The sequence below is a fragment of the Dryas octopetala genome, chromosome 1 (genome assembly GCF_963921425.1).
Source record: "Dryas octopetala chromosome 1, drDryOcto1.1, whole genome shotgun sequence".
Taxonomy (NCBI): Eukaryota; Viridiplantae; Streptophyta; class Magnoliopsida; order Rosales; family Rosaceae; genus Dryas; species Dryas octopetala.
Window position 1 is genome coordinate 20,852,324 of NC_141366.1, and position 16,521 is coordinate 20,868,844.

Below are 16,521 nucleotides of genomic sequence, written 5' to 3' on the forward strand. Positions count from 1 at the left end.
CAAGGGTCTCATTTAAATTTTCACCCCGAGCCCCCAAAAACTCAAGGTCGGCCCAGAATATTTGCAAGAATATTTGGAACATTTTAAACGCAAATTTCAAAATTTATATTCAGATTATATGGCAATATTCCATTTGTTTATATATATGGGCTTAGAATATTCTAAATGTTAATTATTTCCATATAAGTCACATTTAAGCATTATTGAAATTACTCAAATTAGTGATACACATAGCATGACTTCAATAATTGAGTAATAATTTACTCTAATTTTGTTAGAAAGCGATACTGTAAGTTACGAAAATAACCTTTCTTTTAAAACAAAGGATGTGGGCCATGTGGCCGCGTTCGTGGTACCTCTTAAACAGGAAGAAGAACTTAACACTTTAACAGACCTAAAAAAAACAAAAACACTTTTTAACACTCCAAGTATCAACGAGCATAACCGCACCAGAGGGTCAATTAGATACCCCATCAGCAGAACATTCAAAAGTATATCCAGGTATGCCAAGATTTTGTTGTTTTTTTTTTTTTTTTTTTTCCTTCTTTTTTTATAGCAATGAAAAATAGTTGCTTTTGCTTCAATCAGTCAAAACCTATTGCTACCACTTTACTGATACTTGGTATTGGTAAAACCAACTAGCATCTGCAAGTCAAAGAGAAACAAAAAGAAAGAAAATTTGTACACCAACAGAGAATCAATCCATCCCTAAAAAAATCATGCCAGGTGAGTTCAGCTTCATTCTTCCATTTTTCTTTTTGGGTTTTGCATTGAATTCTTGGGTCCTTTGAATTGAAATGAATGGGTTAGATCTACCCTTTTTTTGTTCTCGTCTCTTAGGGATGATGATTTCAAACACAGCAGTTGTGTTGATGGGGTTGTTGGGAATGCTTTATTTGGCCACCCAACAACTTCCCCCTCCACAGACTTCTGCTTTTCCTCAAGATCCTCCTCCAACTTCACCAAGAATCAGGCTTGCTGATGGGAGGTATCTGGCTTACAGAGAAAGAGGGGTCCCCAAGACCAAATCAAACTACAAGATCATCATTGTTCATGGCTTTGGAAGCTCCAAAGAAATGAATTTCATGGCACCCCAAGTATGCACACTCAAATCTCTCTCCTCACCCATCATCTTATTTTTATTTGAAGCTTTAGAAAACTGAGTTATCTTTGAATCCAAGTAGAAAGGAAATGAGGGATATGTATAAAAGACTTAAAAGTTGATGTAGCAGACTATGAATCTGGAGTTAAATGGGAAACTTAAAAGAGGAATAGTTGAATTTGATAAAAGTTGTTTGGGAAATTAATGTCTGCTAGAGCAACTTTTTATCATGCACTTGTAAACATGTCAAGAAGTATTGTACAATACTCAAAATTATGCTTGTGAAAATCATTTGCCTTTGTTTGTTTAGGAATTATATGAATTTAAATACACATGGCTTTCAAGAAAGTTCCTATTGCTGTTATATAATCTGGTTAAGGAAGCAGTACTAAAGCATTAGTTTAAAGAAAAATTGTGAAAAATGAGGTGAATTTCACAGTGCTTCAGTTTCCAGGAATTAATAGACGAGTTGGGGATATATTTTCTGCAATACGATCGGGCTGGCTATGGAGAAAGTGATCCGAATCCAAAGCGTTCGGTCAAGAGTGAAGCCCTTGACATCGAAGAACTAGCCGATCAGTTACAGATAGGATTAAAATTTTATGTGATTGGAGTCTCAATGGGATCATATTCCACCTGGAGTTGCATCAAACATATACCACACAGGTAAAGCACTCACTTATAGATTCCAGATTCATGTCGCAAAGTTTTCTAACTTTTTACCTCAAATTCATTTGTGTAGGCTAGCAGGTGTGGCTCTAGTAGCCCCAGTTGTGAATTATTGGTGGCCTTCCCTTCCTGACAATCTGATAAGGGATGATTACAGAAGAAAACTTGTCCAATGGGGACTCTGGTTTGCTGACTATGCCCCGGGACTACTGCAGTGGTGGGTGACTCAGAAATGGCTCCCTTCAACTTCTGTCCTGGAAAGAAACCCAGTGTTCTTCAACAGCAGAGACATAGATGTCCTGAGAACAGCACCAGGCTTCCCAATGCTCACTCAGGTAACCATACTGTAATAGAAAGTGAGACACCAAGTTGGAAATTTCACTCAACTCTGTATAATAGTAAAAGATTTTTAAGAATTCAGTTTTCATATGAATAACTTCTGTCTCAAGATTACTGTAACTGTGTTAATGTTTCGACCTACAGGACAAATTACGAGAACGAGGGGTTTTCGATACTCTGCATAATGACTTTAAAGTGGCCTTCAGTCATTGGGATTTTGATCCAATGGATCTAAGTAATCCATTCCCACAAAATCAGAGCTCTGTTCACATTTGGCAAGGTTATGAAGATAAGGTTGTGCCATTTCAACTTCAAAGATATATTTCATGTAAGCTACCTTGGATTCAGTATTATGAAGTTCCTGATGGTGGACATTTGATTGTGCATTATGCTGGTTTATGTGAGGCCATTCTGAGGGCACTTTTGCTTGGAGAACAACCTCTTCATTACAAACCTAGTACAGCCAAAATTGTTTCATAAGTGTGTCAAGTATTCTTCTTGTTGTTCAAAATGTTGATTGTGTAGATGATTGATTCTTTCAGTGAATTACAAGCATGTACATTAGATTTGTTATTGGAAACTTTGAAAAGAATACAGTTCTTTCTTTATAGGCTGAAACACTGAGCAAAGAGGCACTTCCCTAAAACCTATATTAAACCATAACAAAAAAAGATATATAATAAGTGAGAATATCCTCTGAAAGATCGTCATAATTTCACAGTAAAAAAAAAAATGTGCACCTTAAATCTTAGATTTCCCTTTATAAGCTTTCAGTGTATACCTTAATCCATGCCTGTCTTCTGTGCAGAGGTAGTACTGTATGTTAAAATCATTTTACTGCCAACAATCCAATTGAATTATCTACGATTTTTTTATACAATTCTTTAGAAGATTCAGGAGTTGAATGCAAGCTACAAAGCATGTTCAATGAATATATAGCTTAATCTGTGGACAATTTGTTTTGGTTCAGCAGGGGCCGAAGCCCAAAGAAAGAAACTAGACTAGAACTGCTCTGGGCCTAGAGAGACCCAAAGCATCATCAAGCAGTACAGCAGCAGGAGTTGCTTTCTAAAGACATGATTGACAGAGTAGGACCCAAACTCTTCAAGAGAACCACATCCAAGATTCTTAGCAAGAGTAAGACCCCAATATAAACCCCATAGCTCAGCCTCCAAAACTGAACAAACACCCAACTTAACAGTGAAACCACTAATCCAGGAACCAGCATTGTCCCTAACAAGAACCCAGCACCAATCAACCCAGACTCTGAGCTTCCATCAGAATTAAGCTTAAAAGCACCAACAGAAGAAGGCTTCCAACTCAAATTAACAGTCTGCTTAGAGGGCTTAGCAGAAGAAACCAAATTAGCACAGCATACTGCATACCAGTCCCTAGCAAACTGCAAAATATGACATTGAGGCATGACAGACAAAACAAAATGCTCATCAAACACACCACTACACCTCCACTTGTGAAGGACAACTTAAGCTTGAAGCAATTTTTTTTATCTTTTTTTTTTTTTTTTCAAGGAGGTTGGTCACTTTAAATTCTCAAGAACATAAAAGAAAGGTTGGTTCTATTTCTAATTTGCTCACCTTACCTCCTCATAGTTGACAATTTTAAAATTAAAATACCAATTGTACCCTTGGAAAAGATAGTTGAAAAAAATTAACTCTGCCCACAGCTTTTCTTGCCTTGCATAATTCATTGTACAATCCGTAAATAGTATCTCACCACAGCTACATGACAAATTAAGGATTCATGTTCTCTTTTTTTTTTTTTTTTTTTTTTTTTTTGAGTTGGGGGAGGGAGGATTAAAATTGGGTGCATTGTGAGTAACTCTACAACTCTTCTAATTGGGTTACCAAACTACTGTAAGAATTCATGTTCTTCACGCAAAACCATAGATTCAAAGAACACATTATCATAATGGCCAAAAAAAAAAAAAAAAGAACACATTATCATCCTATTCTTTTACCATCAAGAGTTTCAAGTGACATTCCCGAAACTACCAAAATGCATATCTCAATAAAAACAGTTAGAAAAGAGTTTTCAAAAATAAAAATTCAGCAACCAGTGTTGACAATTGTATTCTAATATCTGTACAGTGGGCTCCTTCTCGAAAAGTCAAACTTGATCAAAATCTGGAGCTTGTAATTCTCTATAAGGTTGTTCGGGATAGGAGAATTGTGTTATGCTGGTGATTGCCTTGGCGCCCATGAAAATTGTCTGTCCATCTCATCAGCAGAGTTTGACATCTTGTCAACTATCTTGTGAGATAGTCCACAGCACGACAGTGTAGAATCTGTGTCATACAATATACAACCAACTGTAAGGATGCAGGCACATTAATTTTGGCATCTTGTAAGATAGTCCACATTTGTTGTAGTGATTAGACCATCAATGAAACAATGACAAAGCATGTAAGAGCTACTTACATCCATAGAGTTGTGTATATATGCTATTTACATCTCCCATATGAACTGGGTTTCTGGCAATTACAAAGTGGGTTTTCCCTGTACAAATTCACCATTACCCCTTAACCACCACAAGAGAGGAGTCAGATTCCACCAAGTTATCAATTAGGAACCAGGCAACCTTAAGGCCATAAAACAAGGCCCAAAGCTCTGCAGAAAGAATCTCTCCCACACCAAAATTAACTGAGAAACCAGCAACCCAATTCTCATCTGAATTACGAATAAGACAATCAGCAACAGGGCTAAGCCTGGAAGAACAATAAACGATTTCAGTGGCATGCTGCAATTAAATTCTCAAGAATTAATTGCAGAGGAACAAAAACTAAAAATTCTGGTTTGCACTCCGTTACATGTTGCATTAATTCTTATTGGCTGAACTTGTACCCTCTATTCTAATCTATTAATTTATAACTTCAACAATCAATATGTATCAAAACTGATGGGTAGATTTGTTAGTGTCCATAGACAATCAAACCATTCATATTGAGCAAGAAGCATATAAAATATAAATGGCCTTAATTTACATATTTGTTAGCTTCTAAAGCTCCAGTGTACCCTTCATATTCTTTGAACAAGAAGCATATAATATCAATCGTTGGGTGCTAACAATACGATCAACTCAAGGACTAATTATCTGGCAGGAACACAATTATAATGGCACCTTGGTGACAAAATATAAAAGGCATGTATTTGACTAGAAAATAAAACCTAAACTACAGGAGTCTACACAGTCATTGGTTCTACTTAGTTTCTAAATTTTAAGGAACTTATTGTGAGAAATATAAAAGGCATGTATTTGACTAGAAAATGTATACTTAGTTTCTTGTGTTTTATTCACTCGCATCAAAAGAAAACTCTTTAGTTGTGGTTTGAAACAGGACATTCAATGTAATCTCAAACACAATAGAAAACTCTTTTGTCTCCAGGATGGAAGACTTACTCGTATATAAAGAAGCAATCCGGAGGTATCTGAGCATTAACCAAAAAAAAAATCCCCAGGCATTGTGTATTAAAATTAAGATGATGCACCAGCCTGTGGTTGACAGAAAAACATTAGATACTCATGAACTGTATAATCCATCACAGATTCACAATCAATACATTTCTTCATTGATGAAATCATATCAGACATATTTTATCAAAAAATATATAAAACATTTGAGACTTAGTAATGTAAACAGCCAAATTCAGTACCAGCTGGTATTGATTGATATTTCAAACTGCACTCTATGTCTTCTTAATTAGGATCCGAAGTTGTTATCAAAAAATTTTATGGTCTCTTAACTTGAGACCATAAAATTTTTGGTGTGAAACCAAGTTTGGGTGTGAATCACCTGGAGTGAAATCAGTCTCTATCTTTATCTTTTAAGAGGTTCAATCTTCTCGTTCTCTTAATCTGCTTAGCCTACTAAGTAACTGTTTCTTGAGTTCATATTTTCTAATATTCTTGCCCATCTGACATTTCCAGCAATTCTATTGTCTTCCCTTACTTCTGAAATTTTTAGCAATCCTTCTAAACCTGAGTTTGAATCTTATGTTGGCCATGTTCAGTGAATTAAACTTTAATTGGACAATTAATAGAAAAGGCAGTGGAACATGATATTTATGCAGTTTTCCTTGGCAGTAGTCACTGAATATTGATTGAATTTAACATAGAATTTGTTACATTTAAGGGCTCTATTGTACATATGACCTAAGAGAATAACTCTTATTACCTGCGTTCCTGCAATTTAACTCTATTGTAAGGGCTTTTAGATTCGCTGCTGAAAAATGAAATTTACAAGCATAGACTGCAGAATTAGTACCTGACTGAGATGGAATAATTAAAGTGGGACCCAATCATGGACGTCGCACATCGATCATATTCGTGGGCCATCGATGAATATGTCAGGGATGTGAGCAATCTTGGGCCAATCTTCCCCTGTCTCTCTCTGGCACCGTTGTTTTAGCAAAGGACAACGAAATATTTGTAGAACCGAAAGAGAAGTGGGTAGCCCTGCATCTGGCAAGCACTGGAGCTCAGGGCATCTACTTAGACACAAGCTTTGAAGAGAGGTGAGGTGTCTCAACTCCTTGCCGTTCACGGTCTTAAGATTCAACCAATCTTCGATGCTGAGAGAAGTGAGAGTGGTGGGCAGCAGCCCCTCCTCCGGAAACGAATCTTCACATCCTTCGAAGCCGACACCCAAATGCTTGAGAGAGGTGAGTCTTTGTAGACCCCACTGCATACGCTTTGCACTCACTTTTTTGCAATCAATGATAGAAAGTGATTGTAAATTTGATGGCAATCCCCCTTCCGGAAATGATTCCAATTCTGGACAATCTTTTATATAAATAGACTCAAGAGATGGGGTGTGCATCTCTTCTAGCAGTGACCTCAGTTTCTTACATTCAGAGATATAGATCTCCGTCAAGTTGGGCGCTTGTAGCCCTCCATCGGGAAAACACACCAAATTTGGGCAATCACGTATGTCCAATTCAGTGAGGGATAGGAGGAGTTTAGGGCATTGGGAAGTAGCAAGGGATTCTACATTAGCGTTCCAGATTCTGAGCTTTTCAAGCTTTGGGAAGTAGTCTAACAGGAATCTCCCGCTTAGCTTGGGACAATTCATAAGTCGAAGAGATGCTAGATTTGAGAAAGATTGATTTCCTAACCAATTTGGAAAGCTCGTACCCCAATAAGAATTGATCTCGAGTGCTTTTAGGTTTGTATGAGGTTGGAGGTTGTTCAACACTTCTCCATGATTTTGTGAATGGCTCGTACCATTTCCCCATTCCAAAATTAGTTCATCGAGATACTTCTCCCTCAAATTGGCCTCCACAGCATCTTTTGCATGGACAATATTTTGAAGCCCTGAGATATGAAGCATTCCACGCAAATAGTGAAACTCTTTCAATTCCACAATGTTACCTCCATTTACTTTGTCTAAAACAAAGTAACTTAATGTGCGGAGATGTTTGAAGAATTTGCCCATTTGTGGTGGCATCTTTTTCAACTTTGTACCTTTGATATCAAGATGGCGCAAGTTGATTAATCTTCCCAAATTGGTTGGCAACTGAGTAAGAGCATAGCACCCTAACAACAATAATGTTTGTAAATTATACAAAGTACACATTGTATCAGGTAATTTTTTGATTGAGGTATAGGATATGTTCAGGTGCCTTAGATGTTTCAACTTACTAATTGAGCTAGGCAACTTCGTAATATTATAGTTGCGTGATAAATTGAGTGCTCTTAAACATTGTAGCTTTGAAAGATCTTGTGGTATCTTGCTGTTCCACACTATTTGCCCTAGAGATAATGATAGCAAGGTGTGCAAATATTTTGCCTCATATAAAGCCTCAAACTTCCCACAGTTAAGACCAGATCCTTTCAGATATGAGAAATGTCGAGTCTTGTTGAAAATATTGAGTGAGCCATTGTCCTCCCACCTAACACAAAATTCTCCAGATACAAACTTTGCTAAATCACTGGTAAGGTCATGCATGATGAAAAATGGTTGGTGAGAAGAAACATCAACTCGTGACTGTTGGAAAAATGACCTTGAAATTAGATCATTGAAGTTCTCCTCTCCAACTTCCTCTACCATTTTACTTTTTGTGGGTTGTACAAGATCTTCTGCCATCCACAATAAAACCAATTCAATTTTTGTAAATTCATAATCTTTGGGGAATATTGAACAATAGGCAAAACATGGCTTGAGATGTAAAGGCAAATAACGATAGCTCAGCCATAGGGCTGGCAAAATGTTAGTCTCCTTATATGACAGCTCCCATATGTCACTCGTCAGTACATTTTCCCAATCCTCGATATTTAATTCATAGCGTAAAAGAGCCCCAAGTGATTTTGCAGCTAAAGGAAGACCTTGACATTTCCTAACAATTTGTCTTCCAATAACTTCAAGATTAGGATGGGCACTAACACTTCTGAAGGCATGCTTTGAAAATAACAACCAACAATCTTCATCACATATTTTCTTTAGATGGTGGGTTTGAAGAGTACCCATGATAGATGCAACACCTGCATTACGGGTTGTGACAATGATTTTACTTCCATCTGCTCCAGACTCAAATGGGAGCCTTAAGGAATCCCAGTGTCTATAATTCTCGTCCCAAACGTCATCAAGAACAAAGAGAAACTTCTTTCCTGACAAAGCCTGCTGGAGTTTAACTTGAAGCTGATCTAAGTCTGTTATATCACAGGTTTGTGAAGTGACTGCCCCGTAAATGGTTTGCGTTATTCTAAGAATATCAAAATCTTCGGTAACACAAACCCATGCTCGGGGCTCAAATTGCTTCTTCACTCTAACATCATTGTATAAAAGCTGAGCAAGGGTAGTCTTTCCGAGTCCACCCATGCCCATAATGGGAATCACACCTATCTTACTGCTAGTGGGGTCATTTGATAGCAATAATTGAATAATGGTCTCCTTGTCCTCATCCCTTCCATACACACCAGAGTCTTCTACCAAAGAAGTTGATGGTAGTGTTTGTGAGACTCTGTGTCTGGCACCTACCTTCAAATTAAGATCATCTTTTTGTTTTGCAATGAACTCTAGTTTCTTAAGAACTTCCTTTATCCGATTGTCGAAAGCATGAAACGAAGCAGAGATGAATTGCTTTACCTTACTTGTGCTGCTTCCTGGGAGCTTGTGCCTTAAAGCTTCTGTCTTGATCTCGTCCAACAGGTCCTGAGCATGATAAACAGTGTCTTTAAGCTCACTGAGCCACAGCTTCACATGTGAATCCCGGATTTGCTTCTCCTCGGCATCCTCGTAAACCTTATCAACAGACAGCAACTTGATCCTCAGGTCCTGCAGTAATCCTTCGGTCCGTTTCTTTCCCCTGATGAAGTTCCTGACCTCCTCAGAGTCCATCTTTTGAAACACCTGCTGAAAGAAAGCAGAGAAAAAGGCTCCAGCTACCACCTCAGCCATGATCAATGGAATTGCAGATTTATGGAATTAGGAGAAGTTGAGAGAAGGTATCGAAAAACAGATTTATGAAGAGAGTTGAGAGTTGGGGTAGTATAATTGACGAAGCTGATAGGATATTAATTTACATTCAATAGACGACCCATAAGTCAAGCTGATAGAATAGGGGATGCTAGCCACCACACAATTGCTGCTAGTCAAGTTGAGCGACGTCACATGTTTAAACTTTTCTTTTCCATTGTTTAAGTAGAATTATGAATATGGTATTTTTGTTATCCTATCCTCTTTAATTGTCATGAATATAGGTTAATTTAATGTTACAGATTAATGGAAGACTATTTCTGATTCTTCAATTGTAACCTGTTGAATTTTAGGGTGGATTTTTGTTACTGCTCAACTGAATTGATCAACCAAGTTGGAAGCCTGACTATGTTGGAATTTCAATGATTAAAAGAATTATATAATGAGTGAAGATATTTATAGTTACTCCCTAGTAAATAAAGTTAATGTATATGTCACATATGTACATGTAAGAAAAAACAGTGTATATAGTACAATATATCGTTGCATTATTGCTTTGGCAACCAAAGTCAAGAAAATGCACCAACTCAAGCCTCCACCTACGAAGTTACACAAACAAAACAAAAGAATAATGAAATGAAACAAACAACCACATACGCTAGCAGATGCTTTCAAAGATCCCATTCCATTAATGGACAAGGCAAAAGTAAACAATCTATCAAACCAAACAAACAATTTTCATGGAATAAGAAAATTAAGAAAAAGAAATCAGAAACAGGCTGAAACAGCCACATGGCTTTTTAAAAGTAATAAAAACTGAAAAATGTATAATTAAAAAAAGGAACAATTAGAATTTAGTTCTTCTAATATTTTTTATTTAGAAAAAAACTTATGATTTTTTTTTTTCCAAATAAAGCCCTTTGACCATTATTTTGTCAAAGAAATATGTGATTATTTTTTTATTTTTTTGAGAGTATAAGGTACAGGTTTACCTCATACCTTCCTAGGGTATAGAATCAGGTTTGTGGAGGCTGCATGCTAGGTTTTAACTCTGAGATTTTGGGCGAATCTCAGAGTTAAAACCTAATATAAAGTTGATAAACCAGGGCTTGGCTTGAGAATAAGTAAAAATGTACTGCCAAACACTCGAAAAATGACCGCCAAGGGCTCGGCACCTGGTATGTGTGACAAAATTGAAACTAATGGACCAATATTATGTAATATGAAATTGTTACAATTAAATTGGACTTTAGTTAGAATTTTAAAAGTCATAAGGCTTTAGTCAATAAACATATACCACACAGTTAAAACACTCACTTATAGATTCCAAATTCATGTTGCAAAGTTTTCTAACTGTTTACCTAAAATTCATTTTTGTATGCTATTGTAGCTCTAGTAGCCCCAGTTGTGAATTAGTGGTGGCCTTCTCTTCCTGACAATCTGATAAGGGATGATTACAGAAGAAAACTTGTCCAATGGGGACTCTGGTTTGCTGACTATGCCCCAGGACTACTGCAGTGGTGGTTGACTCAGAGATGGCTCCCTTCAACTTCTGTCCTCGAAAGAAACCCAGTGTTCTTCAACGGCAGAGACATAGATGTCCTGAGAACAGCACCAGGCTTCCCAATGCTCACTCAGGTAACCATACTGTAATAGAAAAGTGAGACACCAAGTTGGAAATTTCACTCAACTATGTATAATAGTAAAAGATTTTTATGAATTTCATTTTCATATCAATAACTTGTGTCTCAAGATTACTGTAACAATGTTAATGTTTTGACCTACAGGACAAATTACAAGAATGAGGGGTTTCGATACTCTGCATAATGACTTCAAAGTGGCCTACAGCCGTTGGGATTTTGATCCAATATTGGGTCTAAGTAATCCATTCCCACAAAATCAGAGCTCTGTTCACATTTGGCAAGGTTATGAAGATAAGGTTGTGTCATTTCAACTTCAAAGATATATTTCATGTAAGCGATTTGTTATTGGAAACTTTGAAAAGAATACAGTTCTTTCTTTATAGGCTGCAACACTGAGCAAAGAGGCACTTCCCTAAAGCTTTATTAAATCATAACAAAAAAAGATATAGGATAAGTGAGAATATCCTCTGAAAAGGTTGTCATAGTTTCACAGAAAAAAAAAAAATTGTGCACCTTAAATCTTAGATTTATAATCTTTCATCAGTGTAAACCTTTAATCCATACGTTGTCTTCTGTACAGACTACAGAGGTAGTACTGTGTGTTAAAATCATTTTACTGCCAACAATCCAATTGAACTATCTACGATTTTTTATAGAATTCATTAGAAGATTTAGGAGTTGAAAGCAAGCTACAAAGCATGTTCAATGAATATATAGCTTAATCTATGGACAATTTATTTTGGTACAGCGGGGGTCGAAGCCCAAACAAAGAAACTAGACTAGAGAGACCCAAAGCATCATCAAGCAGTACAGCAGCAGGAGTTGCTCATTAAAGACATGATTGACAGAGTAGTACCCAAAACTTCTCAAGAACTTATGTGAGGGAATCACACTCCACCACAAGAGAACCACATCCAAGATTCTTAGCAAGAGTAAGACCCCAATATAAGCCCCAGAGCTCAGCCTCCTCAAGAGAACCAACACCCAACTTAACAGTGAACCACCAATCCATGAACCAGCATTGACCCTAACAAGTAACAAGACCCCAGCACCAATCAACCAAATCAGAATTAAGCTTAAAAGCACCGACAGAAGAAGGCTTCCAACTCAAATTAACAGTCTGCCTAGAGGGCTTAGCAGAAGAAACCAAATTAGCAGCATACCTTACCCTAATTTAAGCTTGAAGCAATTTTTTTTATCTCTTTGTTTTTTTTTTTTTTTCAAGAAGGTTGGACACTTACAATTCTCAAGAACATAAAAGAATGGTTGGTTCTATTTGAACCCCTAATTTGCTCACCTTACCTCCTCATAGTTGACAATTTTAAAATACCAATTGTACCCTTGGAAAAAATAGTTGAAAAAAATTAACTCTGCCCACAGCTTTTCTTCCCTGCATAATTGATTGTAAAATCCATAAATACTATCTCACCACAGCTACATGACAAATTAAGGATCATGTTCCATAACAATTCATGCAAAACCACAGATTCAAAGACCACATTATCATCCTATACTTTTACTATCAAGAGTTTCAAGTGACATTCCCGAAAGTACCAAAATGCATATCTCAATAAAAACACTTAAAAAAAAGTTTTCAAAAAGAAAAAATTCAGCAACCAGTGTTCACAATTGTATCCTTATATCTGTACAGTGGGCTGCTTCTCGAAAAGTCAAACTTGATCAAAATCTGGAGCTTGTAAATCTCTATAAGATTCTTCGGGATAGGAGAATTGTGTTATGCTGGTGATTGCCTTGGCGCCCATGAAAAGAGTCTGTCCATCTCATCAGCAGAGTTTGGCATCTTGTCAACTATTTTGTGAGATAGTCCACAGCACGACAATGTAGAATCTCTGTCATACAAGATACAATGAACTGTAAGGAAGCAGGCACATTACACCATCATTGAAAAAATGACAGAGCATGTAAGAGCTACTTACATCCATAGAGTTGTGTATATATGCTATTTACATCTCCCATATGAACTGGGTTTCTGGCAATTACAAAGTGGGTTTTCCCTGTACAAATTCACCATTACCCCTTAACCACCACAAGAGAGGAGTCAGATTCCACCAAGTTATCAATTAGGAACCAGGCAACCTTAAGGCCATAAAACAAGGCCCAAAGCTCTGCAGAAAGAATCTCTCCCGCACCAAAATTAACTGAGAAACCAGCAACCCAATTCTCATCTGAATTACGAATAAGACAATCAGCAACAGGGCTAAGCCTGGAAGAACAATAAACGATTTCAGTGGCATGCTGCAATTAAATTCTCAAGAATTAATCGCAGAGGAACAAAAACTAAAAATTCTAGTTTGTACTCTGTTACATGTTGCATTAATTCTTACTGGCTAAACTTGTACCCTCTATTCTAATCTATTAATTTATAACTTCAACAATCAATATGTATCAAAACTGATGGGTAGATTTGTTAGTGTCCATAGACAATCAAACCATTCATATTGAGCAAGAAGCATATAAAATATAATTGGCCTTAATTTACATATTTGTTAGGTTCTAAAGCTCCAGTGTACCCTTCATATTCTTTGAAGAAGAAGCATATAATATCAATCGTTGGGTGCTAACAATACGATCAACTCATGGACTACGTATCTGGCAGGAACACAATTATAATGGCACCTTGGTGACAAAAAATAAAAGGCACGTATTTGACTAGAAAATAAAACCTAAAATAGAGGAGTCTACACAGTCATTTGATCTACTTAGTTTCTAAATTTGAAGGGACTTATTTTGAGAAATATAAAAGGCATGTATTTGACTAGAAAATATTAGGTATACTTAGTTTCTTGTGTTTTATTCACTCACATCAAAAGAAAACTCTTTAGTTATGGTTTGAAATAGTACATTCGATGTAATCTCAAACACAATAGAAAACTCTTTTGTCTCCAGGATGGAAGACTTACTCGTATATAAAGAAGGGATCTGGATGTATCTGAGCATTAACCAAAAAAAAAACCCGCAGGCATTGTGTATTAAAAATAAGATGATGCACCAGCCTTTGGTTGACAGAAAAACATGAGATTCTCATGAACTGTATAATCCATCACAGATTCACAATCAATACATTTCTTCATTGATGAAATCATATGAGACATATTTTATCAAAAAATATAAAACATTTGAGACTTAGTAATGTAAACAGACAAATTCAGTACCAGCTGGTATTGATTAAAGAGGTTCAATCTTCTTGTTCTCTTAATCTGCTTAGCCTACTAAGTAACTGTTTCCTGAGTTCATATCTTCTTATATTCTTGCCCATCTGACATTTCCAGCAATTCTATTGTCTTCCCTTACTTCTTAAATTTCTAGCAATCCTTCTAAACCTGAGTTTGAATCTTACACATAACTTATCTTATGTTGAATAACCTCAATTCACAGTAATCTAAAATGGAATTAAGACGCATTGGAATTTGAACAAACCCTAAACTAGAGGAGTCTACACAGCCATTTGATCTACTTAATTTCTGAATTTTAAGGAACTTATTATGAATTGTACATGTTGTTTCTAACAGGAAATTTGAGTTCCTACTCTTGAAAGGAAAAGGAGTTGATGAAAAACATGAATTTGTGGGTCTTCTGTGTTTCAGATAAGAGCTTGAGAATTAAACTAATGTAGTATGAGAAAGGAAAAAGAGAGAGTAAGCAAAAACTAAAAACTAATATATCAAAAAAGAAACTAGAATTGATTGAATATGCATATATGTTTGATCAAAGTAAGGGCTTCTAGATTCGCTGCTGAAAAATGAAATTTACAAGCATAGACTGCAGAATTAGTACCTGACTGAGATGGAATAATTAAAGTGGGACCCAATCATCGACGTCGCACATCGATCATATTTCTTCTTAATCGATGTATATGATCGGGATGTGAGCAATCTTGGGCCAATCTTCCCCTGCCTCTCTTTGGCACCGTTGTTTTAGCAAAGGACAATCTTCTATTCCTAGTTGAGAAAGAGAAGTGGGTAGCCCTGCATCTGGCAAGCACTGGAGCTTAGGACAATCGTATATTTGTAGATTAGAAAGAGAAGTGGGTAGCCCTTCATCTGGCAAGCACTGGAGCTCAGGGCATCTACTTAGAGTCAACATGTGAAGAGAGGTGAGGTGTCTCAACTCCTTGCCGTTCACGGTCTTAAGATGGGAGATGGTGAGAGAAGTGAGAGTGGTGGGCAGCAGCCCCTCCTCCGGAAACGAATCTACTTCTTCACATCCTTCGAAGCCGACACTGAAATGCTTGAGAGAGGTGAGTCTTTGTAGACCCCACTGCATACGCTTTGCAATCACTTTTTTGCAGGAAAAGATCTCAAGTGATTCTAATTTTGGTGGCAATCCCCCTTCCGGAAATGATTCCAATTCTGGACAGTCTTGTATAAGAATAGACTCAAGAGATGGGAGAAGGGTGTGCATCTCTTCTGGCAGTGACCTCAGTTTCTTACATTTAGAGATATAGATGTCAGTCAAGTTGGGCGCTTGTAGCCCTCCATCGAGAAAACACACCAAATTTGGGCATCTACTTATGTCCAATTTAGTGAGGGATAGGAGGAGTTTCGGGCATTGGGAAGTAGCAAGGGATTCTACATTAGCGTTCTGGATTGTGAGCTTTTCAAGCTTTGGGAAGTAGTCTAACGGGAATCTCCCGCTTAGCTTGGGACAATCCCTCAACTTAAGCTCACAAAGAATAGGAAAAGCTCCACCCTTTTGATTGCCTCCAACATAAGACCATTCTTGCCACTCCCGCATTCTTGTGAATTTCAAAACTTGCAGAGATCTAAATTCACCATTGCCCATTAACCACCACAAGAGAGGAGTCAGATTCCACCAAGTTATCAATTAGGAACCAGGCAACCTTAAGGCCATAAAACAAGGCCTAAAGCTCTGTAAAAAGAATCTCTCCCCAACCAAAATTAACCAATTCTCATCTGAATTACGAATAAGACAATCAGCAACAGGGCTAAGCCTGGAAGAACAATAAACAATTTCAGTGGCATGCTGCAATTAAATTCTCAAGAATTAATCGCAAAGGAACAAAAACTAAAGATTCTGGTTTGCACTCCGTTACATGTTGCATTAATTCTTACTGGCTGAACTTGTACCCTCTATTCTAATCTGTTAATTTATAACTTCAACAATCAATATGTAACAAAACTGATGGGTAGATTTGTTAGTGTCCATAGATAATCAACCCATTCATATTGAGCAAGAAGCATATAAAATATAATTGGCCTTAATTTACATATTTGTTAGCTTTTAAAGCTCCAGTGTAATCTTCATATTCTTTGAACAAGAAGCATATAATATGTACGGATTTTATCAAGGATGGC

The 16,521-nt window shown here is 36.9% G+C and overlaps 3 protein-coding genes across 9 annotated transcripts; 1 reads left to right on the plus strand and 2 right to left on the minus strand.

Annotated features, from left to right (window-relative positions):
• The first annotated feature begins 400 nt into the window (after window positions 1–400).
• Window positions 401–2,656, plus strand: LOC147299036 (uncharacterized). Of its 3 annotated transcripts, none has more exons than XM_086236389.1 (6): window positions 401–501; window positions 589–726; window positions 841–1,097; window positions 1,557–1,768; window positions 1,845–2,106; window positions 2,255–2,656. In XM_086236389.1, exons 2-6 carry the CDS (start codon window positions 720–722, stop codon window positions 2,588–2,590), a joined length of 1,074 nt encoding a protein of 357 aa, XP_086092515.1. In that variant the 5' UTR covers window positions 401–501; window positions 589–719; the 3' UTR covers window positions 2,591–2,656. The 3 variants fall into 3 exon arrangements, with proteins under 3 accessions (XP_086092515.1, XP_086092512.1, XP_086092524.1); XM_086236386.1 differs by having other exon boundaries at window positions 404–501; window positions 643–726; XM_086236398.1 differs by having other exon boundaries at window positions 444–501; window positions 653–726.
• Window positions 1,978–9,620, minus strand: LOC147299037 (putative disease resistance RPP13-like protein 1). 4 transcript variants are annotated; one of them, XM_086236351.1, is made up of 4 exons: window positions 6,393–9,620; window positions 5,528–5,620; window positions 4,549–4,797; window positions 4,017–4,415 (listed from the first exon to the last, which is right to left on the minus strand). In XM_086236351.1, exon 1 carries the CDS (start codon window positions 9,522–9,524, stop codon window positions 6,447–6,449), a length of 3,078 nt encoding a protein of 1,025 aa, XP_086092477.1. In that variant the 5' UTR covers window positions 9,525–9,620; the 3' UTR covers window positions 4,017–4,415; window positions 4,549–4,797; window positions 5,528–5,620; window positions 6,393–6,446. The 4 variants fall into 4 exon arrangements, with proteins under 4 accessions (XP_086092497.1, XP_086092477.1, XP_086092467.1 ...); XM_086236341.1 differs by having other exon boundaries at window positions 4,549–4,835; XM_086236371.1 differs by lacking the exons at window positions 4,017–4,415; window positions 4,549–4,797 and adding an exon at window positions 1,978–2,115.
• A 3,192-nt stretch (window positions 9,621–12,812) lies between these two features.
• On the minus strand, window positions 12,813–16,417 carry LOC147299038 (putative disease resistance protein At3g14460). 2 transcript variants are annotated; one of them, XM_086250833.1, is made up of 3 exons: window positions 14,981–16,417; window positions 13,123–13,371; window positions 12,813–13,035 (listed from the first exon to the last, which is right to left on the minus strand). In XM_086250833.1, the coding sequence occupies exon 1, from the start codon at window positions 15,986–15,988 to the stop codon at window positions 15,047–15,049; it is 942 nt and encodes a 313-aa protein (XP_086106959.1). In that variant the 5' UTR covers window positions 15,989–16,417; the 3' UTR covers window positions 12,813–13,035; window positions 13,123–13,371; window positions 14,981–15,046. The 2 variants fall into 2 exon arrangements, with proteins under 2 accessions (XP_086106959.1, XP_086106950.1); XM_086250824.1 differs by having other exon boundaries at window positions 13,123–13,409.
• Window positions 16,418–16,521: the final 104 nt, after the last annotated feature.

What these genes read in the sequence shown, in the direction of transcription:
- LOC147299037 (XM_086236371.1), bottom strand. Translation starts at nt 9,524, where the DNA reads ATGGCTGAGGTGGTAGCTGGAGCCTTTTTCTCTGCTTTCTTTCAGCAG.
- LOC147299038 (XM_086250833.1), bottom strand. Translation starts at nt 15,988, where the DNA reads ATGGGCAATGGTGAATTTAGATCTCTGCAAGTTTTGAAATTCACAAGA.
- LOC147299036 (XM_086236389.1), top strand. An exon ending in ATCAAACATATACCACACAG is followed by an intron (nt 1,769 to 1,844) that starts GTAAAGCACTCA and finishes TCATTTGTGTAG; the next exon opens with GCTAGCAGGTGTGGCTCTAG. An exon ending in GCTTCCCAATGCTCACTCAG is followed by an intron (nt 2,107 to 2,254) that starts GTAACCATACTG and finishes TTCGACCTACAG; the next exon opens with GACAAATTACGAGAACGAGG.